Genomic DNA, 24,525 nt, shown 5'->3' on the forward strand with positions numbered 1-24,525 from the left:
TAATAAGAAGAAAATACATTGATAGCAAGGGTATGATACATAATTCTCATATTCATATGTTCCCAGAAGGACTAATACAATGTCGTATGTCAGTTGTATCTCAGCTTAAAAAAAAGGCCTATAAAGTGGTACAGCCCTTTTGGCAGGTACTTTATTAATACTGGTCAAAGAATGAAATACTCAGGGCACCTGGGTGGCTCAGGGGGTTAAAGCCTCTGCCTTGGACTCAGATCATGATCCCAAGGTCCTGGGATCAAGCCCCACATTGGGCTCTCTGCTCAGCAGGGAGCCTGCTTCCTCCTCTCTCTCTGCCTGCCTCTCTGCCTACCTGTGATCTCTGTCTGTCAAATAAATAAATAAAAATTTTTTAAAAAGAAAAAAAAAAAAAGAAATACTCATTCCCTTTGACCCAACTATTTAACTTGGGAATTTATTCTACATTGTCACAAAGGGACCTAAAGAAGGATATTCACTGAGGAGCACTTTATAAAAGTAAGAAACAGAAACAGTTCTAAGTATATGTCAGTAGAGGGACTGGCTAAAATAATTACTGTATGTGTATGTAATGTATACTGTGTCCTTGGTAATAACAGATCTGTGTGAGGCACCTGGCTGGCTCAATTGGTAGAGCATGGGGGACCCTTGATCTCAGGGTCATGAGTTCAAGCCTCCCACTGGGCATGGAGCCCAGTTTAAAAAAAAACAACAACAAAAAAACACTGATCTGTGGACTGACACAGAAAGATACCTTAAGGTATTCTGTAAAGATGAGGGAAGCTTGTAGAATGTTATATAATCTTGTTTTTGTTCAAACAAATATACAGAAACGGAATTCTGTGTGTTTGTGCACCTGCGCACATATGTGGTTATCTATGGGGAACAGACAGAAGGGAGCCAAGAGGGTTTTATTTTTTCCTTTAAACACTTTTTATCAAAAATTTTATACAACTTTGTATCACCTTACTAATTAAATAGCCATAAACTACAAAGAAAAACAGGAGAGGGAAAAAAGGTGTTAGGATTCATGGTAGCACTAGTCCCAATGGCCAGAACGTGGAAAGAACCCAAATACCCATCAGCAGGTTAAGTAGGTAAGGAAAATGTGGTATGTCCATGCAATGGCAGACTCCTCAGCCATAAAAAGGAATCAGCTATCAAGTCACCAAAAAATATGAAGGAAATGTACATGTACATTGTTAACTGAAAGAAGCCAATCTGTAAAGGCTACATAGTGTACGATCCCAGCTATAGGATATTCTGGAAAAGGCAAAACTATGCAGACAGTAAACAGATCAGCGATTGCCTAGCATTGGTGTAGGGGAGGTTTGAATGGGTGGAGCACAGGGGAATTTCAAAAACTATTCTGTATACTACTGCAGTGGTGGATTCGTGTCTTCATATATCTGTCCACACCCAGAGAAAGCAACACCAAGAGTGAGCCCTGAAGTAAACTATGGACTTCAGTTAATAATAATGCAACACATTGGTTCATCAGTTATAGCAAATGTACCATACAAATGCAAGATGTCAGCAGTCGGGGAAACTGAAGGGGAAGGGTGGGGAGTGAAAGGAACTTCATACTTTCTGCTCTTTTTTTTATAAACCTAAACTGCTCTAAAAAGTAAGTCTATTAATTAGAGATGCCTGGGTGGCTCCCTCAGTTGAGTGTCTGCCTTCAGCTTGGATCATGATCCTGGGGTCCTGGGATCGAGTCCTGCATCGGGCTCCTTGCTCAGTGAGGAGCCTGCGGTCTGCCTCTACCTGCCTCTCTCCCCAGCGCTGACCAAAAAAAAAAAAAAAAAAAAAAAAGACTGGTTTTGACCAGCCCTGGAGCCTGAGGAGAGGATGGTCACTAGCAGCAGACACCCTCAGGAGGATGGGACCTGTACAGAGGCACCCGTGACCCCAGAAGTAGGTGTAGGGACCGGTGGGAGCTGGGAGCGCCCCTGGCCCTGTGGATTCCTTGCTTCTTGAGGGGGTAACGGGGGAAGGCCAGCACAGAGAGCCCAGGACAGGCGGGGTCTAAGAGCAATGCTGGAGTAAGGCTCAGGACGTGAGGAAATGGACAGAGACACTATATTTCTTCTTGTTGTAATTACTGTTGGCTGTAGCTTTGATTAAAATGAGTATGTCCTCAGGCACCTGGGTGGCTCAGTGGGTTAAAGCCTCTACCTTCAGCTCAGGTCATGATCCCAGGGTCTTGGGATCAAGCCCCACATCGGGCTCTCTGCATCCCGGGGAGCCTGCTTCCTCCTCTCTCTCTCTGCCTGCCTCTCCGCATACTTATGATCTGTCAAATACATAAATAAAATCTTTAAAATGAGTATGTCCTCATGGTAAAAAATTACATATATATATTTGATATATGTAAAAATATAAATATAAATATATATGTATATATACACATATATATAATTTTTTTAAAAATTCAAACATTTCAGAATAGTATAAAGTCAAGTCCAGGCCATGGCTCTCTGGCCCACTCCCCAAAGATAACCACAGTTAACAGATACACGTGTGTCCTTCTGGAAGATGCATTTTTTTTTCCCTAAAGATATTATTTATTTATTTGACAGGGAGAGACACAGCGAGAGAGGGAACACAAGCAGGGGGAGTGGGAGAGGGAGAAGCAGGCTTCCCACTGAGCAGGGAGCCTGATGTGGGGCTCAATCCCAGGACCCTGGGATCGTGACCTGAGCCAAAGGCCGCCGCTTAACAACTGAGCCACCCAGGCGCCCATGGAAGATACATTTTTATGGATGGCCAAGGTTCAGGAAGCAGGCATTCCTTTTTACACAGATCCTCCTGATATTTATTATGTGTATGAAGTTTATAAGCTGGTTTCTATTATTGATTTCCATTTTAAAGCTAGCCCGTGAGTTCCAGAAAGGTGATTATTACAGATGAGAGAATGGTGGCGCAGAGAGTGCATGTGGCTTCCCAGGGACACACAGCTGGCACATGGCATAGCTGAGACTTGAAGCCAAGCCTCCCTGCCTTTGAGTCTGAGACCCCTTCTGCTCTTCCGTGCTGGCTCTGGACACCCAGACCCTTCTGCAGCAGCCAGGCTTACCTGCGGCCCTTGCTCAGTCTGGCTGTCAAAGGGGTTCCCAACTACACGAGACTTGGCCCGGGCAACGCTCCGCTCCACAAACTCGGCATACACGTCTTCTTGCACAAAGGTCCGGGAGCCTGCACAGCAGCACTGGCCCTGGTTGAAGAACAGGGCGAAGTGGGCCTGCTCTACAGCCCAGTTCACTGGGGAGGCAAAAAAGCCACCATGAGAAGAAACCAAGGATGAGCCTGGCCCCAGGGTCTGCTTATCCTCTTAACCCGTCCATGCCACCAACAGCACCGACCAGCACAGACCTGATCTCTCCTTCCCTGGGGTCTGGACACCCAGTGAACAGACACAAAGAGAAAGGAGGTCACAGCCCTCTGTGGTAACAGGCATGAGGGTGGTGGCAGGACCCACCCAGCCAGCCCACAGCAGTCAGGGAAGGGCAAATCAGGGGCCGCCCCGGCGGCGCGGTCTGCTCCGAGGGCAAGCATGCGGTATGGCCGGGCGACTGAGCACTGCGGCCCAGCAGCAGTGGGGAGCAAAGAGGAGAGAAGCTGGGGAGGGACCGGGTCATGCAGGCTGGAGGGCCATGCTGCCGACTCTGACCTTCCTCCTCGGGCCTAGGGGGCAGACACTGAGTCCAGTGGTTGCCGAAGCTCAGTAAAGTGAGAGGAGCCACGGTATGGACAGCGCGTGGCCACCTTTGTCCCACACCTCCTCCCTGAAAAAACCTTACTGTCTGCATCTGACATGATGATGTTGGGGCTCTTTCCCCCCAGCTCCAGGGTCACTCTCTTGAGGTTACTGCTCCCTGCAGCAACTTGGATTAGGTGGCCAACCTGTGGGGAAGCAGAAATACAGAAAAGCTCTCAGGAGGAGGAAAGAAGAACCAAGTGCTCTTCTAGATGCAACAGAAGGGAGCAGCTGGACTACAAGAGACCCGGAGAATTTCACCCAGTCCAGCTATTCATGTACCACTGCTGCTTCACCCCTCTGAGGTCCCAGGACAATAGTGACTGGAAACTGTGGGAGCAATATGACTTCTCTATACCGAGCGCGCCTACATACCAGACACCATGCCAAGCGCTTCGTGTTCATTTAGTTCAATCCCTGCAATAACCTCAAAGGTAGGCACGACTCTTTGCCTTGCTTCAGAAATGTGGGAGCTGTGGCTCAGAGTGGTCAAGTCACTTGCCCAAAGTCACACAGCTGGTGAATGTGGAATCGGAATTCACACCTGGGCAGCGTGAGTCCATCACCAGGTCAAACCACTATCCCGCCCCCTTCCCACAGTGTAGTTGAGTGTGGTCCCCCAGCCCATGGCACACTCTGTGGGGGCAATGATGAGGGGCTCCTCACCTCCTTGGTCACAGAGCCTGGCACATCTGAACCTATCTGAATGAACAAATCTGTCTCTGTCAGAAAACCATCCCCTCGGTGAGAATCTCAGCAGCACCTCAAGGCATTCATCTGGGCAGTAGCAAAGCAAGGGAAGAGCTTGGACCATGCTCTCTTGGGCTCTGTCCCGGCCCTCCCAGAGCCACCGTCACTGCGCACAGATGGAATGCTGGGCCGTATCTACCTCTGGGGGAACAATCTGAGACCACATTCCTTATGGTATTCAGTGTGCCTTCTCTGGAGCCATGTGATGAAGTCTCGCAGAAATTCAAGGACAGGAAAGGCTACTCTTCAGAAGGAATTCCGTCCTTGCTTCGAAGGAGATGATCACCAGACCTCTTACCTATCCCTGTTTCTCCCGGGCCTGGCACAGAGCTGCACGACATTCCTTACTCATGCATTCCCTCCCTGAGCACTTACTCTGAGCTAGACCCCTGCTGATGGCGTCGCAAGCTTCATCGCCCTTACTCCAATCCTGTGAGCTGGATGCACTTATCATCCCCGTTTTACAGATGAGACAGAGGCTTCGGGAGCCTGAGTGACCTGCCCAAGATGGCGGAGCTAGTAAGTGCCACTGAAACAGTAAGACTCTGAGCCCCTGATCTTCCCCACTACACCACACGTATTGTCTCCACTGCCTCCACTGTCTCCAAATTGCCATCCTCATTTTAAAGAGAACAAATGAAGCCCCGAAGGCATTCAGTGAATCACCCCATGTCATATTGGCGAGGCTGGGATTTGAACTCATATCTTCCCGAAGTCCCTGCTCTGTAATTGTCAGGGCAGTGCTGGTTCAGGAGCCTGACACCGCCAAAGGGCTTTGAGCCCGGACAGGAGGTCCACTCTGGCCTTCATGAGGTATAGACCGCCTCGGCCTCTTTATTCCACGTGGTGTGCTGGCCCCTCAACTCAGCCAGAGTGTCAAGCAACCCACAGAGGGCTCCACCCCAACAGCCACTACTGGCCACGTGGGGCCCTCACTCAGGCTCCCCAGAGGCCATCTTGGGGAATCCTCCACGCAGTACCCAAAGGCGAATTTTCAACGCATCATCCTTGGAGGACAGTGGGAAATTGGGTCGAATATGCCACAAGCTTGAGGTCCTTGTAATGCCTTACCTCGGTGGAGCCCGTGAAGGCCACTTTGTCCACATCCTCATGAGAGGCAATGGCAGCCCCAGCTGTGGGGCCAAATCCAGGAATAATATTGACCACGCCAGGGGGAAAGCCAGCCTGTGGGCAAACAGACAGGGACACTGGGTGTCATTCTCCTGCTCCAAAGGCCTTGGACCAAAGAGCACACACCCCTCCCGGAGAGGCTAAAGTAGCCTGCCCAGTACCCAGACAAGCAGTTACCAGTCTGTGGGGCACTGCTCAGGAATTCCAAATGACATAGCAGAGACCCTACTTTTCAGGGTTCCTTGGGGCTGCCACCGCTCCCCTTTGGCATTCACCTAGAACAATGCTCATTCTTCAAAGGGGTCTGACAGTGAAACTCAGTGTAGAAAACAGGTAAGGGAGGGCCATTTCGGCTGGCCTGTATGAGGTACAGGGGGTGGGGGCAGGCTCAGTCCCTGCGCTGTGAACACCTGCCCCACTTTGGGGCCCCCAAAGCCCCTCTTAAGAACCCCCAAAGAGCAAGCCTGTACAAGGGCGTTCAGAGGTCAAGACTAACACAAACCACACACCTCCTTAATCAGGTTGGCCACATAGAGGGCGGTGAGCGGAGTCTGCTCGGCTACCTTCATCACAACCACGTTGCCAGTTGCCAGGGCTGGACCCAGTTTCCAGGCTTGCATCAGGAGCGGGAAGTTCCACTGCAATAAACAGTAACTCCTCTTGGAACCGAAGCTGAGATCTGCGCTGGCCAGGGCAGGGGGTAGCCCAGGGAGGAGAGGCTGCACCGACTTCTCTGAGCCCCTTGCGCTACCCCCACAACTTGGCTGTGAGCCGAAGACAGATGGACAAGGCAGGAGGATGGGAGCAAGAGCGACTCAAGCTCATTAGAGCTTTTTCCGTACTAGGCTCCATGCTGCGCTGTTGCATTTTATACCCCCACCCCCGAGACAATGCTGTGTTCCCTTCCACTTTTCAGATAAGAAAACTGAGTCTTAGGGAGATCAGTGATTTGCCCAAAGTCAGAGTCCACACACGGCAGCACCAGTTGGCTTTCTTAAAGCCTGTGTTCTCACCCACCACCCAGGCTGCCTTCGGACAGCATCCACAGACCCCACCACCTGTACAATCAGCCTGTCTGAGATCGCTGCATCTCAAGGCACTCCTGATAAGCTTTCCTGTGTTTATTAGGAGCCCAACACTCACCGGAATGATCTGCCCACACACTCCGACCGGTTCATGGCGGGTATAGCTGAAGAAGTCCCCATCGATGGGAATGGTTTTCCCGTGGTACTTATCAGCCCAGCCAGCGTAATAACTTAAAAAAAAAAAAAAATCCAAGCTTAATCAATGACTGGCAGGGACCCCTGTACACCCTGGCAGGAAGAGAAGACTCAAACAGGCCCAATTAAGTCCTTCTGATCATTGTTCTTGCTCTTGGCTTAATCCGAGAAAGACTTCCTGGGTAACTGCTAGGGTCACAGTAACCCGCTCCAGATAACTAACATCTAAGCCTCAGAGTCACGTTTCAGGTGCCCACTTCCAACCTACTTAATCTGGAGCTCTGAGGCTGATCCCCAGGAATCAGTATTTTTCATAAACATTCAGATTTATGAAAAACTGTGACTGCTGAACCAGCCCTGCACCACAGATTAGCATTTGAGAACCATGGGTCAGATCTGGTAAGGAAGTGAAAACCTCTCTAACAGCCAGCACTTCCTGTATGCAGACAAGGAAAGACTGAGGGAACAGCCACCAGAAACAAATCTTCAGCTGGCCTCACCCCTCGTAAAGCCTTCTGTCTAGACTCACGGACGGAAGGAACAGTAAAGCCCAGCACCCTGGAGAGAGGGAGAAAAGAGCAGCGTGGGTTTCCAGCATGTAAAGGTGTTTTCAGGGAAGTGGGAAAAAGCGAGAGAAGGGGAAAGATGAAATGTCGGGGAAAAGGAAGCGTTCTGAAATGAGTGGGATGGCCACGGGAGTTGGAGCTCCACGCTGACCAGGCTTCGAACACAGGTCTGTGAACCTGGGGAGAAAAACAGCCAGGGAGTTGCCAATCTCTACAAGGGAAAGCAGTACCTCTCTCTCCCTTTCTCCCAGTCTGTGCGACGTGTGTCTTGTGAGCCCTGGAATGGTTACCTAATCAGCACAAAGGCATATTCCTAAAACTCAGAAGGGCACAGAACTTAGCCCGAGCTTCCCCAGGCTGCTCTCTCTGGGGCATCCTCACAGAGTGTTCTAATCTTGGCACTAAGATCATGTGGGGCTGGAAAATTCTTTGCTATGCTGGCCGTGCTGTGCACTGTAGACTTTCTAGCAACCTCGCTGGCCTCTATGCAAACCGCCCCCCCACACGCGCCATGCTGTGATAACCAAAAATGTCTCCAGACATTGCCACCATCGCTTGGGAGACATGACCAATACCCTGGCTGAGAACCCATTATGTTGTCCAACCCCTACCTTCCCAGCACGGCTTCTTCTCTATCTCTGTCCACAGGGTCACAGGGAAGTACTCATTATTTGCACATTGATCTGTCCACCTGGACCACAGCTGGTCAGACTCAAGGCCAGCCAATCAGGGCGGCATCTGGCCTCTGAATCTGGCATTAAGACTCTGGCATTTGGCACTCAGAGAAGGACTGCAGTGTACTCGGTAGGATCACACATACAGAAGCGAGCCCACATTCCAGCATGCACACGGGCCCTGACAGTGGCCAGGGGGTCACTGAGAGAAGATGAGGCAAGAGGGTTGACATAAACCATAGTGGGGCTCAGCAGCCTTCTGGATTTAAGGCCCCCGACCCTCCACAGTGCCCAAGTCAGGCCGAGGTTTTGTTACCTGCATCCCTAAAGACCCCAGCAGAGCTCTTTTTCCTCATCCTGTATTTCTGGGGCAAACTAATTCCAAAGCTAGCAAGAAGACTACGGCAGCAGGGGCACCTGGGTGGCCCAGTGGGTTAAGCCTCTGCCTTCGGCCCAGGTCATGATCTCAGGGTCCTGGGATCAAGCCCTGAATCAGGCTCTCTGCTCAGCAGAGAGCCTGCTTCCCAAGCCCCCGCCCCCGGCCTGCCTCTCAGCCTACTTGTGATCTCTCTCTCTGTGTCAAATAAATAAGTAAATAAAATAAATAAATAAATAAAAATCTAAAAAAAAAAAAAGAAGAAGAAGAAGACTACAGCAGAGACAGATGAAATAGAGAACAGGAAAACAACAGAGGAAATCAACAAAACCAAAAGTGAGTTCTCTGTAAACTCACTAGATTGACAAACCCTTCACTAGACTAAGAAAAAAAAAAAGACACAAACTACTGAAAAACGAAATGAAAGCAGGGACATTACCACTACCTTATAGAGATAGAAAGGCTTATAAAGAGAATTTATGAACAACTATAGCCCACAAATGAGAAAACCTACATGAAATGGACAAATTCCATCTAACATAGAAATTACCGTAACTGCCCTGAGAAGAAAGAGAAAATGCTTACAAGTTATAACTTTGGTACTGAGGGATTTTCTCCTAAGATGGAGTCTCACAGAACATGTTTCTCCAACTCCTGTGATCCTGTTAAATTTATCTAATTTCTGGCCCCCGCAAAACCTGCTCCCCTGGGGCACGGCCAGAATATAAGAGCAGGAAGCCTGAGCCCATACCGGATGCATTTGAGGACCATGTCCAGATCCACCAGGTAGGAGATGACATAGGGCTTGCCGTTATCCAGGGTCTCCAAGGCCTGAGAAAAGAAAACGGTCAGCACGGATGTGCAGGCACAAGACTGAATCACAGCAGTCAGTGGCGACCAGTGCGGAACCTCAGCACAGACCAAGAAGGGCAGATGGGCCACTTTGTGCCACTGAATGCTGTGGCATTTCTGGCCCATCGCCCCTCCCTCTCCAAAGGCAGGAGAGCGAGGGGTGGGGAGAGGAATGGTGCCACCACTTTCATGCAGTCACTTCACAGGCAGGTTCTGCTCTAAGCCAAATCCAGAGGCTGGGATAAGATACAAACATAGGGGCTGAATGAGCAAAGCGCCAGTGACTCATGACCTGAAGCCTCAATTGTGAGTGTTAAAGAGTGCTAGAAAGGAGAAACCAGGCTGCCCAGCCCAGTCTGAGAAACCCTCTAGCCTAAACCTGAAGGATATATAGCAGGTAACTAAGCAAAAGGGAAAGTACAAATGATGACAAAGCAAAAGCACCCCAAGCAGAGGGAACAGCATGTACAAAGGCCCTGGGGGCTCAAAGAAGCCAGGTAGTCAAGACGCTGAGGGAAGGCTGCTGAGCTGAGCTGTATGTGTGTGAGGGCCACAGTCCAGCATGAGTTGGGAGATGGAGTCAGATGAGACAGGGCCTTGTAGACCATGTTGAGGGAACAGGACTTTATCCTAAGAATATGTGGGATACCGTGGAAGGCTTCAGAGGGGAACACCATGGTATAATTTGCCTTCTAGAAGATTCACTCTGGCTGCTATTTGCAGATTGGACTGGGGAGAGGAGAGGGTATTGCCTCTTGGTTTCTTCAGCTTCTAGCAGCCACCCCACAGAGGGGCTCCAAGGGAGATGTCCGTCCCTGGAGGTCTCAGTAACGGCTCTCCACTGTGGCTCCCCTCCCCATCCCCAGTCTCCTCCTTTTTTAGCCATCGTAGGAGACAAGGAGAAGTTCCTCTGGTTGGTACAGGGGCATACCCCCAAAAGCCCAGCCTATGCCATTCTGACCAGCGACATGTCAGCAAAGCAGCCCCCTCCTGGCTGGCTGTGGGATGCTCGGAGCCTATTCACCAGGTGAGATGAGAGGGGAGAGGGGTGAGAACTCACTGCTAGGTAGGTCCGGTCCCGCTCAATCAGATCGGCCAGGCGGTTCAGGAGGCGGCCCCTGTCCGACGCATTCATGCGGCGCCAGGGGGAGCCCAGCTGGAAGGCGGCCCGCGCAGCCTTTACTGCCCTGTCCACGTCTTCCTGGAAAACACCCACCGAGGAAGCTCAGGCCTTCTCAGCACTGTCTCCACCCTGAGGCGAACACACCTATGGGACTTCAGTCCATGCTTTGTGGCAACCTGACCCAAACAGCCCATCCCCACCAGGAAGGGCTCTCCTGTGGAGTTTCAGACTCTCCCTTACAGGACTCACGGAGGGAGTGAGGATCCTGACTGTTAACGTTTCTGGATTTTCACCTCTGTGTTTAGAGGGTGACCATTTCCCCCCCTTCCTAAGAAAGCAAGCCCAGAGAACTTAGACATTCCTTCTCCGATGACTGGTAGTCTCCACCAAATGCAGGTTTAACCAGCTTCTCTCTCCTTGGAGAAGCAGTAAAATCGACACAGCTAGCATTTTTCATATAGGGAGATGTGTATCAGGAGGTTGGAAGCATGGTTTCCATTAATATTAAACATATTTACCGTCAGACTACCGTAAAAGTAGACTACCAAGAAAGTACTATATTCACATTTGCTTTTAGGAGAGGAAGCAGGGCTTTATACATGAATACGGAAAACTGTCTTAAAGCAGAGGGCAAGAGGCCTTAAAATATTTTCAATGCTTCTTCTTTTTTAAGATTTATTTTTGAGATCAAGCGAGCATGAGTCGGGGAGGAGCAGAGGGAGAAAGAGAAAACCCCCCACTGAGCAGAGACCCCCCCCCCCACCGGCTGTGGCACTCACTCTCACAACCCTGAGGGGCACCTGGGTGACTCAGTCGTTACACGTCTGCTTTCAGCTCAGGTCATGATCCCAGGGTCCTGGGATCGAGCCCCACATCCGGCTTCCTGCTTGGCGGAAAGCCTGCTTCTCCCTCTCTCACTCCCTCCGCTTTTGTTCCCTCTCTCGCTGCCTCTCACTGTCAAATGAATAAAATCTTAAAAAACAAAAACAAAAGCAAAAAATCTCACAACCCTGAGATCATGACCTGAGCCAAAACCAAGAGTCAGATGCTCAACTGACTGAGCCCCCAGGCACCTCTCAATGTTTTTTTTTTTTTTTTTTTAAGAAAATAAGGAAGGAATAGATATTTACTGAAAGTCTAATTTTTTTTTTAAGATTTTATTTATTTATTTGACAGACAGAGACCACAAGTAAGCAGAGAGGCAGGCAGAGAGAGAGGAGGAAGCAGGCTCCCTGTTGAGCAGAGAGCCCGATGTGGGGCTCGATCCCAGGATGCTGGGATCATGACCTGAGCCGAAGGCAGAGGCTTTAACCCACTGAGCCACCCAGGCGCCCCGAAAGTCTAATTTTTAAGTTGTAAAATTATTACTACTATTTTTCATTGCAAGTATATATAATTCCAACAAAGTACACTACCAACACTAGACTAGATCTCAGGAGACCCAAATTCTAGTCCACAAGATGCCTCTATCTAGATGTGTACCTCCCTTCTCTGACCTTCAACTTTCAGGTCTAGAAAAGAGAGACTGGATTAGATGTTCCCAAATTTAGTTCCAAGTCTACAATTCTACTGCTGTGTGTATTGAACCTGGGTATAATCTAGCACCATTGTCTGAAGGAAGAGTTCCTGTTGATTCATTTACTCAAAAGATATTCATTGAGATTTTTGAATTATGAAAATAATACACTCCTGGTAAAGTTTCAACCCCATAAAAACATAAAAAGTAAACAATGAAACCATCCTTGCCTGCTCCCGGCCCAAGGTAGGTCACTTACCTTGTCTCCTTCAGCTACCTGACATATGACTTCTCCGGTGGATGGATTGATGGTGGGGAATGTCTTCTTGCTTACAGCATCATGCCACTCGTTGTTTATGAAGATCTACGAGAAGGAAGAAAGTTCTCAGGACCGGCTCTCAACCCAACACCGACAACCAGCGATGTGGGAAGGAAAAAAAAACCAGAACACATATGAATTAGCCTTAGAATGATGTGGCAGGAGATTTAAAGCCCCAGCCCTGGAGACAACCAAGTCGGAATGCCTTCTCTGCCAAGCAACCTTGGGTAAGTCATTTGCCCTTGGTTTCTTTTACCTGAGAAATGAAAAGAATGTGGGACAACAGTATGGACTCGGTAGCTTAAATGATCCATCTTTCTCTCACAATCATGTCCACTGATTGAGCTCAGCTGCACAGGGCTTCCCTGGGCTGGCTCATGGGGTTGCAGAGCAAGAGTGCGTGGGGCTGGATGTGCACGAGGGGTTCTGCATCACAAACATGTCTGCTTAGGCCTCCTGACCGTATGGCAGACCCAGGTGCGTCAGCCTTCTCCCATGACAGCTGGCTTCCCCAGAGAGTGTTTCGAGAGACCCACGCAGAAGCTGAAAGGCTTCCTAAAATCCAGCTTCTGAAGATACACAGCCTCATTTCCACCACCAAACTCCACAGGTCATTGTGAGTCACAGGCCCGGTCCAGATCTCAGGGAGGGGAGAGATCTGCCACTTACTCCTTGGAAGGAGCGGCCAAGAATTTGGAGCCATCTCTCCTCTAGCACACTACTGCACAGGGTTGTCATGAGAATGGGGTCAGAATATTCTTTAATGATTCCGTAAACGTGCAGTGAACCCCTGCAATGGGCCAGGCACTGTTCTAAGGCTGAGGACACAGTGGAAACCAAACCCAATAAGGACCTTTCTCTCTCATGGAGCTGGTGCTCTGATGGGTACAGACAGTAGAGAAGCAAGTAGAGAAGAAATACACAAGACAACCTCAGATTGCAGGGGTAGATACAGAGGAGGAAAACAGGATCCACAAAGAAAGTGGGGGAAGACAGACAACTTTACATGGGATGGTTGGTAGGGTCTCTGTGACAAGCAGATACTTCACTCAAGCCCTGACTGGTGAAAAGGAGCCTGCCACAGGAAGAGTAGGAGGATAAGCAGGCCAGGCAGCAGGGATAGCAAGTGCAAAGGCCCTGGGGTGGGAATTAAGACTAATGCATTTGAGAAAGAATGAAAGTGGCCAGCGTTAACTGGCTAACCAAGAAGGAAATGCTAGGAGATGGGATCAGAGAGGAGGGGGGGCGTCCTGTGAAGCCCTCCGTTCAGCACCTGTCACCAGTCATTGCTGTTGCTGTTGTGAGGTTTAACAGCAATCAAGTCTGGAGAGGGACTGTATGCTGGTTTAATGAGGCCAAAGTAGTGGCGGCGGGGCAGGAACGGACGGAAGCCTCTTCATTCAAAGAAAAGGTCCTTATCCAAAGCTGCTTAGTCAAGTGCCAAAATTCACTCTCTGCTTCTAAGAGCCAGGCGATGGCCTCAAGGGAGAATAGGGAAGAACTCTCCCAGCAAGCTGTTCCCCTTCAGGATGGGGAAGCTGGTCCGGGGCTCAGGGACACTTGGTCATTTTAGCCGGGCTGCACAAATGTCATAGTCAGGGTGAACATCAGTTCAAGGCTACTCCCACTTCCTTCCTCAAGGGTTCCCCTTGGCCCCACCATCCCAACATGGCCTGGCTCTGGCTTAGGACCCTGGGGAGCCATCCCCAGTTACTCTGGGCCAGAGTCTAGGACCACAAACAAGACCAAGCCACAAAGCAAAGTCTGGAGCTTGGCCAGGGCCAAAGAGTTTGGGGCCAGCAGGGCTCAGGGAGGACTGGCCCGGCTCCACGGTCAAGAGCAGCGTGAGGAAGAACACCTGGATAAACCCGGGCTCCTCTGATCCTAGTTGTTTCACACGGGGCAAGGAACTTCACCTCACTCCGTAGTAAGAATCATCACAGTACCCCTCATGGCGTGGCATGTGAGGGCCCCAGGTATATGCACAAAGTTCGGGAGGAGCAAGGCTGTGTCGGGGCCCATGGGACCGGGTGGTGCACGAAGGAGCTCATTAGGAAAGGGTCTACCAGGGGTCACTTTCCCAGGCTCAAATTTGGTATTTTGGCACCATCCCCACCCACCATCAGGGCAGAATCCGCAGCTACACACCTACAGTGAAAGGCTTTCGGCATCTAGCAGGAGCACATAGGTAAACATCATCTGGAGTCTTTGGAAGTGTGCAGTGTGGATTCACATTAGCCGGCTGATCGTGAATCTTGAGGGACACAGACACCTTTGTTGCTGGGGCGTGGCAGAAAGAGGTCTGGCTCGGAGCCCAGGGGCCCTGAGTTCCAGTGGGCCCAGCCCTGCACACGTGGCTCCCTGAGAATCGGCTTCCCCCTCCTGGTGAGCTCTTTACCTGGTTCTCCTCCCGCTCTGGCCTCCAGTCAGAGCCCAAGTATGTGCCTTTAAGGAGGTGAGAACTCTTGTTTCCTAATCTCCATCTCCATGGTTTACATACTGCCCAAGTGCAGGTCTGATTTGGGGTTTTATTCTGGAGGGTAAAAAAGCACCAACCTCTAAGCCACACAGACCTGGGTTGGAAGCTCACCTCTATCCCTCACCAGCTGTGGCTAATCCCTGCACTTCCAGATGCTTCACCAGTCCCTGGGGGAGAATCTGTCTGGGGCTGATGTGAAGATTAAATGTAACAACGGGTATAAAGCTCCCGAGCCAGGACTCTGCACACAGTGGCTCTTACCACAGCAGTCACTACACGTACGACAAAACTCTGGACCCTGTGGCTCTCTCAGGCCAAAGATTTTTCGAAGCAAAAGCCAGGCAGATCCGTATACCTCTGCCTGTGTTATTCCCTGTACCACAGCATACGGAATTAGTTTGTCCTGAAAAAGTTTTGATTGTTATTTTTGCAAAGATCAGAAGTATGAAGCAAGCAAGTAGGCCAGTCAGCCGAACCCCCAGGCCTCACCCCTTCCTCCCTGGGCCAGGCCCACACCATTGCCCTGTTTTTACACTAGGACCGGGGTTCCCCGGCACTATTTGCCTTTCAAAGCCTTGAACTTGCTGGGTCGTCTCCAGTGTTGAATTTTCAACAATCTACCCTTCTTTCTCGCTGATAAAATAAGCCTGAATGTGCCTGGTAGGAACCCAGAATCTTCCTTGTTTTGAGTTCCCATTTCCCTGCTCCTAGAGCCAGCGTTCAGTGGTCTCCCCGACCAACCCTCAGTCAGGGATGGGCAGCAGTGTAGGAACTGTTCTCACTCTGAACCTTGGCCAAAGTTCTCCTTCAAGCGAGCAGAGTTTCACTTAAGTAAACAACTGCTGGTATCAAGTCAAAAGCTTCGTAACCTCTTCGCCCGAAACCCAAAGCTTCACTCCCTAAACAGGCTTAAGTCAGTCACTGTGGGCGGTAGTTTTCCCAGCTCACGCTTCCAAACTCAAGTTTCCAGAGGCAGAGCAACATGCAGAGGGCTATCCTAGAGACATCCTAGCAACATCAGGAGCTAACGCTCAGAATCTGGACTGTGGGTAAAACTCCTAGGGCTCTTCCATCGACATATTTTAATAAACATGTCTCCCTTCATGTTGGACAAGTTGGACTCACTCATCCACGCAGTCCATCAGTTTTAACAGAGTGCCATGTCCATGCTGGGCACTGAGTGAAAAAGCAAAGTCCTGGCTCCCTGGGCTAAAGTCCTGAGGAGGAGAGAGGCAATCAGTACGCAGACCAACAAAGCGAGAGACACAAACAAATAGGCAACAGTGAGGAACAGGCCAGGGAGTCAGATGACACCAGACACGGGACCTGAAGGAAGAGCTTGGGGACAGGAGGAACCCAAAGGGCTCCATGGCTGCAGAGTAAGGGTGAGGGACAGGAGAAGGGGGCGCTGGATCCCACACCTGCTGTGTGCGGGGAGCTGTGCTGGTGCTGGGGTGCGCAGGGAACGGAACAGAGGCGGGAGTGTCTGCTCTGAGTGGGATCATCAACTTTCTGATTTCTTCACTTGCTTTTCTCAGTAACGGTTTTTCTTGGACATTATTCCACAAGCAGATCACCCCATTATTTCAAGCAACACAGCAGTTCTCAGTATGAACAGACCACATTTTATGTTAGCACTTCCCACACGTGTGCTTTCAGGATGAATTTCACTATTCCTGACGGTGCTGCTGTAGCAAACAGCCTTGGACGTGCGTCTTTACAAACCTGGGACCGATGACCCTATAAAAATTAGAACTGCTGGGCGCCTGGATGGCTCAGTGGGTTAGGCCGCTGCCTTCGGCTCAGGTCATGATCTCAGGGTCCTAGGATCGAGGCCCGCATCGGGCTCTCTGCTCAGCAGGGAGCCTGCTTCCCTCTCTCTCTCTCTGCCTGCCTCTCTGTCTACTTGTGATCTCTCTCTGTCAAATAAATAAATAAAATCTTTAAAAAATAAAAATAAAAAAGAGAACTGCTGAGTTAGAGTAAAACAAGATCCTTGGGCTGCCTCCAGAAACCTGGGTGGTGTGGTCGGTGCCCAGAAACTGGGGACCCCAGGGAGAAGGCCTAACCAAGGCGAGGACAGAGTGACATTCCAGTGCCACCCCCAACCCCAAGACACTGGACAGTCGTCATCTGTGCAGGGTCTCCAAGAACAGGTTTGGTGGTGTTCAGCAGCCCCAATGTAACAGGATGCATTTTGGAAGGTTTTAATTCGGGCTTTGATGCATGAAAGAATTGGGGGTCTGTTACCGAGGAAATATATGTCCCTAGAGTATGTTCCTTTCCGCAAGGGTGAGGGAGGAAATGGGGCAGACTCTTGCTGGCATTTGCTTTTTCAACAGCAGTTAGATAACTTGTGTCCAATAGAAAATCGATGTCATCTTTCGTATTATAAGATTCTGAGGAGCTAAGTTCAAGAGAAACACGGAATGCCACAGCGTTCACATTTCTGAAACCTCGGGGTTAGTTTGGTGACAAGGCCAAGGGCAGCCAAGGGCAGCCACCTCCCCCAGGCTTGCTGGCAACAGTCTGGCACCTGACCCAAGCCCCTGCCTCCTCTCCTCAGCTCCCAGGGCATTCTATACTGCATTCCTGGATTTTTTGGGGTTCTACTGCGGACTGTCTGCCAAGCAGTCACGCCTTCAGTCTGTTGATGTCCTCTGGGCTCATGACACAGCAACCTCTATCTTGCTGCAATCACTTCCCTTGGATAATTTTAGCCCTCCCTGCATGTTTTCACATTCTTTTCTTTCTTTTTTTTTTTTTTTTTTTAAGATTTTATTTATTTGACAGACAGAGATTACAAGTAGGCAGAGAGGCAGGCAGAGAGAGGGGGAAGCAGGCTCCCCATTGAGCAGAGAGCCCAATGTGGGGCTGGATCCCAGGACCCTGGGATCATGACCTGAGCCAAGGCAGAGGCTTTAACCCACTGAGCCACCCAGGCACCCCATGTTTCACATTCTTATTCACACTCCCCTTCTGAGTGGAAATACTGTGCTCCTATTCCTTGCTACTAGAACAGAAAATTATAAACATAGTTTCCATTCACTGCCTTCAATAAATATTTACTGAGCAGCAGTCCTATTTCTGATCTCGGTGCCTAGGGGCTACGAATACACATGTGAACACAAACACGGCTCCTTCCTTCTGATTGCAAATGTGTAAGATCAGTAATCCAAATATTCAGTAATCTAAATATTAACATCCTTCGGGTGCCTGGGTGGCTCTGTTGAGCTCTGACTCTTGACCTCGGTTCAGGTCATGATCTCAGGGTTATTAAGTTGGACTCTGCGCTCAGCGGGGAGTCTGTTAACTCTCTGCCCTTCCCCCATGTCTCTCTCAAGTAAATACATCTTTTTTTTTTTTTTAAGATTTTTATTTATTTATTTGTCAGAAAGCACATGCACAAGCAGGGAGAGGGAGAAGCAGGCTCCTCTCTTCTGATGTGGGGCTCCATCCCAGAACCCCGGGATCATAACCAGAGCCGAAGGCAGATGCGTAACTAACTGAGCCACCCAACTGTCCCAATAAATACATCTTTTTTTTTTTTTTTTTTTAATTTATTTGTCAGAGAGAGAGGAGCGAGAGTGAGCACAGGCAGACAGAGTGGCAGGTAGAGGCAGAGGGAGAAGCAGGCTCCCTGCCAAGCAAAGAGCCCGATGTGGGACTCGATCCCAGGACGCTGGGATTATGACCTGGGCTGAAGGCAGCTGCTTAACCAACTGAGCCACCCAGGCGTCCCAATAAATACATCTTTAAAACAAAAAACACTGACATCCTTTTTTGACCATAGGGCCTGGTCATGAGGTACCACAGAATGTGGCTAAGGACATGCACATCACAGCTGAACCCCGGTTTCAAACTTACTACTTAATGTTAATGTGCCCTGCCTGAGCCTTAGTTCCCCATATCTGTAACAGCTACAATACCTGCTTCATACAGTTGCTGGAGGGATAAAAGGTAAAAATGTAGTTATACATCCTCAGCATGGGGACTGACAGAACTTAAGTGATCAGTAATTACAATTTATTCGATCAGGGGATCTGTACACATGTCCACAGCACACACAACTCTCCTCGCCACCTGAGCTCAACATCACAAACCTTAGAGCCTGTCGCTTGTAACTCTGTGTTTCCACAGATGCACAGATTCTGAAGAGGCGGGAGGTAATGAAAGGCATTTGTGTTCATTTATAATATAATTATTATTAGAAGCAGAGGTTCCCGGGGTGCCTGGGTGGCTCAGTGGGTTAAGCCTCTGCCTTTGGCTCAGGTCAAGATCTCAGTCAGGGTCCTGGGATCGAGCCCCTGTGTCGGGCTCTCTGCTCAGCAGGGAGCCTGCTTTCCCCCTCTCTCTCTGCCTGCCTCTCTGCCTCCTAGTGATCTCTCTCTCTGTGTCAAATAAATAAATAAAATCTTTAAATTAAAAAAGAAGAAGAATCAGAGGTACCAAGGAAGGCCTGGTGAACTCTTCTGATTAGCTAGGTTACCTGAATCTATTATTTCACAAGCCATAAAACCAGTATGGTCAGTGTGGAGGGAGATATTTCACTTGACTCATTCAACCCAAAGAGTTCAAACCACTGCTTTACCCAACATAAGCTGTGGCTCATTATGTAAGAATCTCCCAAGGAAAGCAAGGAACATAAAATTTCTCTTCTGTATATACTAACTGTTAGCAGTGATTATCTGCAGGTGTGGGCTATCAGAGGCCTGTCACTTTCTTTTTTCTTTTTATATCTGCTTACAGGTTACTTACCTTTAATGAGGTAAAACATTTTAACTAAAGCCAAAGTTCCCTTTAACCACTACCTACAAAGAGATTCTCCATGTAGCTCCCCTCCCTCAACCCTCACACCAATGTGCATATCCCTTACAAGTCTACTCACATTCAGTGTAAAAGTCTGTTTGGGTAGTTCAGTAAGTTTTATATTTGCAGAATCCCAGACCCTTTCCTGCCGTGACACATTGTTTTTTGAGACCCACGACTCATACACCTCCAGTGAATTCCTATAACCACTGCTGGAACTGAATTATTCCTTCCTATAACCACAGCACCCGTTCTATTTCCCTATGGACGGCAAGCTGGCTTCCTGGGTCTTTGCTAATGTAAACTACTCAGCAATGAACATCTGTGCATGCCTACATGTATTTCCAGTGAGTTTCCACCTCACAGACTTCCATAATACTTGTCTTTTCATACTGAGGACGTATTAATATTGTAACCACAAAATTCTATACAGGGAGATCCTTTCCTGATTTCCTTTTTGTCAGTTCTGTCTTTCGTTCCTGAGTGCTGTGGTCAAAAAACTAAGAACAGAGACACAAATTTAACTCACCCCAAATTAAAGTTTACCAGGACCTAGCTCACCCCCTTCAGGAAACAAATTACAACTATAATATCTGTGGAATGAATGAACCTGCCCACGTGAACTCCAGTGAGTGGCAGGCGGTCTGAGTCCGGAGGGCAACATGGTATCTAACAATATTCCGGTCTTCATAATTATTATCAACCAACATGGGGAGTCTGGAAGATGGCAGAGTGGGAGAATCCTGAGCTCACCCTGTCCCACAGACATTCCAAGATAACAGCTACATCTATGCAACTGCCTCTGAAAACACATGAGGACTGCTAGAACAGACCTTCCACAGTTCATCTTAGACAGGAGGCCATACTGGAAGGGTATTAGGATAGAGACAGAGTTGGAAATCAAACGTCTGGCAAGACAAAGGGAAAGGACACCACAAACACGGAGAAGCAAATGCAAGAGATCAGACCCTACACTAGGCAAACCAGGCACTGGCAATCACATCGGGAAGACAGTCCCCATAATACCTGGCTTTGAAAAACCAGTGGGGCTTAACTTCAGGAGCTTCTAAAATCAGCAGGGCTTCACCTGGGGTACTTATTATCAACCAACATGAATTGGTGATGTCAAAGATGAAAGTAACTGTCACACTCCAGCCAGGGAGGTTATTTGCTGAAGCCACAGTCCCTTGGGTTTTCCTGTTAGTTGTCCTTCCAGATCTTGGTTACTCTCCAAATCAGGAAAGAGAAACAGAATGAAAAATGAAAATCTGGGATGCCTGGGTGGCTCAGTTGGTTAAGCGGCTGCCTTCAGCTCAGGTCATGATCCCAGCGTCCTGGGATCGAGTCCCACATTGGGCTCCTTGCTCGGCAGGGAGCCTGCTTCTCCCTCTGCCTCTCCAGGCGTCTCTGCCTGTGCTCGCTTGCTCTCTCTCTTCCTCTATCCCTGACAAATAAATAAAATCTTAAAAAAAAAAAAAAAAAAAAGAAAGAAAGAAAAATGAAAATCAGTTTGTTGACAGAGGTGTGTCTCTGAAATCGCCAAGGATAAGAAGTGTTCATCTTCAAGAAGCTTGGCCCTCCCCCTACAGGTCCATGTTTGTGAGCGGGGGAAGAAGAACGTGTTCTGAAATCTTCCCAACCCAACCAGTAAGTTTACCCTACCCTATAGCCTCACCCAAGACAAGTAGAGGCAAGAGGACCCCAGGAAGGTGGACCAAACCACCCTCCTCAAACTCTTTTGGATTGAGAGGAGGCAGGAAGGAGAACTGTTGCCTGTACCCCTCCCACCCATCCAGGTGAGAGAGCCAACAAGCCTGAAGTGGGACATTCCCTCAAAAGCCCACACGCCCCTGCAAAGGCCCTTGGCAAGAAAACCTAGCCTGCAGAATTGCAACTTCAAAGCCTACTGGACAAGCTCCTTTTTGGGAAGCTTAACTCAAGACCAGTTCATTGAAATTCAAGGACTCAGTAACACCCTGGGAAATGTGCAGGAATATGATCTGATTTGTACCGGAGCTCCTGGCTCTTAGAGACTCCAAATACTCAGATTAGACTTTGTCATGCTTGCCAGCCGAGTTAGCAACAATGCCACACTGAGAACAGCCCAAGGAACTTTAAGAGCCAGCCAGTTCCAACATGGTGGGATGCACTGCAACCTTGGGAAGAATAAAAAAGATATGAATGTGCTGAGCAGGATAACTCAGATAACATTGTTCAATGAGACAGGGCTTCGGAACAGTAAGTGCTAGTATCTCATTTATGAAAAAAAAAAATCTGATGCATGCCTGCTCACATGCACACAAAGAAAATGCAAGACCACAGACCTCCCTGTTAACAGTGCTCTTTGGAGGTGTGCAGTGGGAGATGGGGAAATGTTATTGTACTCTGTAATTTTACAGTGAACAACTGTTACTTTTATGATCTCAAATGTGATAAAGGAAAGGTGCTGCAGGGAGACTGCACTCCTTTCCAACTTACACTAAGTCTGGAGAGCAGGACTCCAGCCATCTACAAGACCCATGTGCATGTGCATTTGGATGACATTTCCTCACCTCCATGTGACCACAAAGGAGGAAGATCTTAATTAGATCTTGTGTCCACAAAGGCCCGGAATGCTGGCACCTTTCCCTTAAGGATAATTCTGTGTGATCTTTCTGATGTTCAGTTTTCCGACCATGAACTCCTCATTAAGCAACCTACCAAAAGAACAAGAGCTGCTGCCTTTGGGGCTTGTGTTAAGCAAAGGGCATTTTATCCTGTTTTTATTCCCTCGCAAGTGACCATTTGTAACACTCCTTACAATCACAGAGATGTGCCTTTTCCCACCACCTGTGTGCAGATTTGCAGCCCAGCTCTGGGCCAGAGAAGCAGGTCCACTGCTAAAAGTAGTCAGCCAGGGATCAGCTCTATGGCGTCCTAAATCGGCAGTGACCCCTCTGTTCCAACCCTGAGTCGCATCAATAGTAGCACGGAACGTTCTAGTGACAGGCTTTCCCTTGGGAGTCTAGATGTGAACCCCAACTTTGCCAGTGGCTGCAATCTTCGGGCAACTCGCGAAATCTCTCTGTAACTCAGGCTGTTCATCTATAAAATGGAGATGATCACAGTGCCCGCCTCACTGGGCTGTTGTAAGGATGAAACTGACAAAACAGAATGGTGGCAGGTGCACAGAGGACAGCTGTTATTGCTTTAAGAGTTCACCAAAAGTAAGAGGCCGGGTGCTCACCCTCTCACCCACTTCCCTCTTTACAGAAAGAGAAATCTGAAGCTCACAGAAGGGCGGTTTGTTGCACATACAAAACGAACCCTTTTCACAACGGCTTCCTGCTCTGAGAATTCCAGCCCTTTACCCAAACTCAAAGATCTAAAGAGGGAGTATTCCGAGCAAGAAATTGGCCTCTGGTAATCGGTATTATCCCGGAAAGCCCCTTCTTGGTTTGCTGGAAGAAAACCAGCTCCTTGGAGGGCTGACACCATTTGGATGGCACCCGGGAGGGCCGACACCATTTGGATGGCACCCGGGAGGCGAAGGTCCCGTAACCCTTTCCGCATTCCCCGGAGTGGACGTGAGCGCTTCAGGTCGAGGGGCCTTGGCCTTTTCCTTAGCGAATGGGTGAACTTCAGCTGAGAAGGCCCCCTCCTTTTCTCGTTTTTCCTTGGGGACTTCCTTGGACGTGGGCAAGAATGAAGGGGTAAGAAATGGCCAAGAAAAAGACAGAAAAGCTCCCGCTAAGACGGATTTTGATGGAAACGTCGTCTGGGTGGGCGATGAGGAAAGCCCAGTGCAGACACTGCAGCGACGAAGAGACCGAGGGGCGGAGACTGGAACCCCGAGTGGGCGCAGGGAAACGGACAGCGGGGGGACAAGAACAAATAAGCAGCCCAAGTCACAGCCGGAGGATGGAACGGGGGCCGTCAAAGTTGGTGAAGGGGCCACAATGCTAAGGAAGGAAGGCTAAGGGGTGCGTAAAGCCCAAACGCAGCAAACCTCTCAAGCCCCAACTGGGTAAAATGGGGCCCCAAAAAAACCCCAGGGCCTTCCCACTCGGCGGGCTCCTTCTCCCTGAGAGAACAAAGCCCCGGGGCCGGCGGCCTTACCTGGTTGTAGAAGACTTCAGGCTGCTGATTGGGGGCCGGCACCACTTCGGTGGCGGCGGCCGACAGGAGACGGCGGCCCAGGCGGGGCCCGAGGCCGGCGGCGGCGAGCGCAGCGGCGCGCAACATGCTGCGGACGGAGCCGGCGCGCAGAACGGTGTGTACCCTGCAGCCGGCTGGCGCAGCGGGGGCAGGAGTACTGGGTTGGGGGGGTCACTGCGACCGCGACCTCTCCCCGCCCCTGGCGCGGCCGCCAATGGGCGAGCGCGGGGCGGGGCACGGGGGGGCGTGCCTGCCACTTCCCCACCACCACCCCCCCGCCGGGTCCGCGGCGAGACTGCCCGGCGGCGCCCCCTCCGGCTTTCGGCCCTGGGCTGATTCCCCTCGGCTCCCTTTTGTGCCTCGCTACCGACCCCCGCGCGGCGCACCGGGTGTCAGCAATAACCCGACCTCGCAGATTCAGCGTGCATCGGACCCCTAATGTGTGCGTGAACCCTACGTGAACAGGCCTGACCCGGAGCAACCCCAGCCTTGACTTACGCAGGCTTACACTCTCGTCAGAGAGGCCGACCTTAAACTAAACGCGAGGTCATTTCGGAAAGTGGTAAGGAATGTGAAGACACCGAATGGAGTGAAGACAGGGTTGGAGCAGAGCACTGCTTTTAAATCCTTTGATCAGGAAGTGACAAGTGAGACCTGAATTGTCTTCAGAAGATGTTACGGTGGTGAGGAGTTCGCAGAAGGATGGAGTGCTTGATTTGCATCTTAAACTCACTGGTTTCTCATTCTGTGCAGAATGCACTAAAGAGAGCAGGGGTGGGGGCAAGGATCTTGCAGATCGTTTGATTCCAAGAACATCCT

General features: G+C 49.7%; 1 protein-coding gene across 1 annotated transcript in view; it reads right to left on the reverse strand.

Moving 5' to 3' along the window:
- ALDH2 (aldehyde dehydrogenase 2 family member) overlaps nt 1-23,875 on the reverse strand; it is a 31,623-nt gene extending 7,748 nt beyond the window's left edge. The window contains exons 1-9 of the mRNA XM_059140235.1: nt 23,668-23,875; nt 12,222-12,326; nt 10,384-10,524; nt 9,223-9,302; nt 6,779-6,890; nt 6,145-6,273; nt 5,576-5,689; nt 3,798-3,900; nt 3,074-3,258 (exon numbers count right to left, since the gene is read on the reverse strand). Coding sequence (XP_058996218.1) covers nt 3,074-3,258; nt 3,798-3,900; nt 5,576-5,689; nt 6,145-6,273; nt 6,779-6,890; nt 9,223-9,302; nt 10,384-10,524; nt 12,222-12,326; nt 23,668-23,793 — 1,095 coding nt within the window. The 5' untranslated portion in view covers nt 23,794-23,875. The remainder of the gene's footprint in view (nt 1-3,073; nt 3,259-3,797; nt 3,901-5,575; nt 5,690-6,144; nt 6,274-6,778; nt 6,891-9,222; nt 9,303-10,383; nt 10,525-12,221; nt 12,327-23,667) is intronic.
- Nucleotides 23,876-24,525: the final 650 nt, after the last annotated feature.

The sequence above is a fragment of the Mustela lutreola genome, chromosome 11 (assembly GCF_030435805.1).
Source record: "Mustela lutreola isolate mMusLut2 chromosome 11, mMusLut2.pri, whole genome shotgun sequence".
NCBI lineage: Eukaryota > Metazoa > Chordata > Mammalia > Carnivora > Mustelidae > Mustela > Mustela lutreola.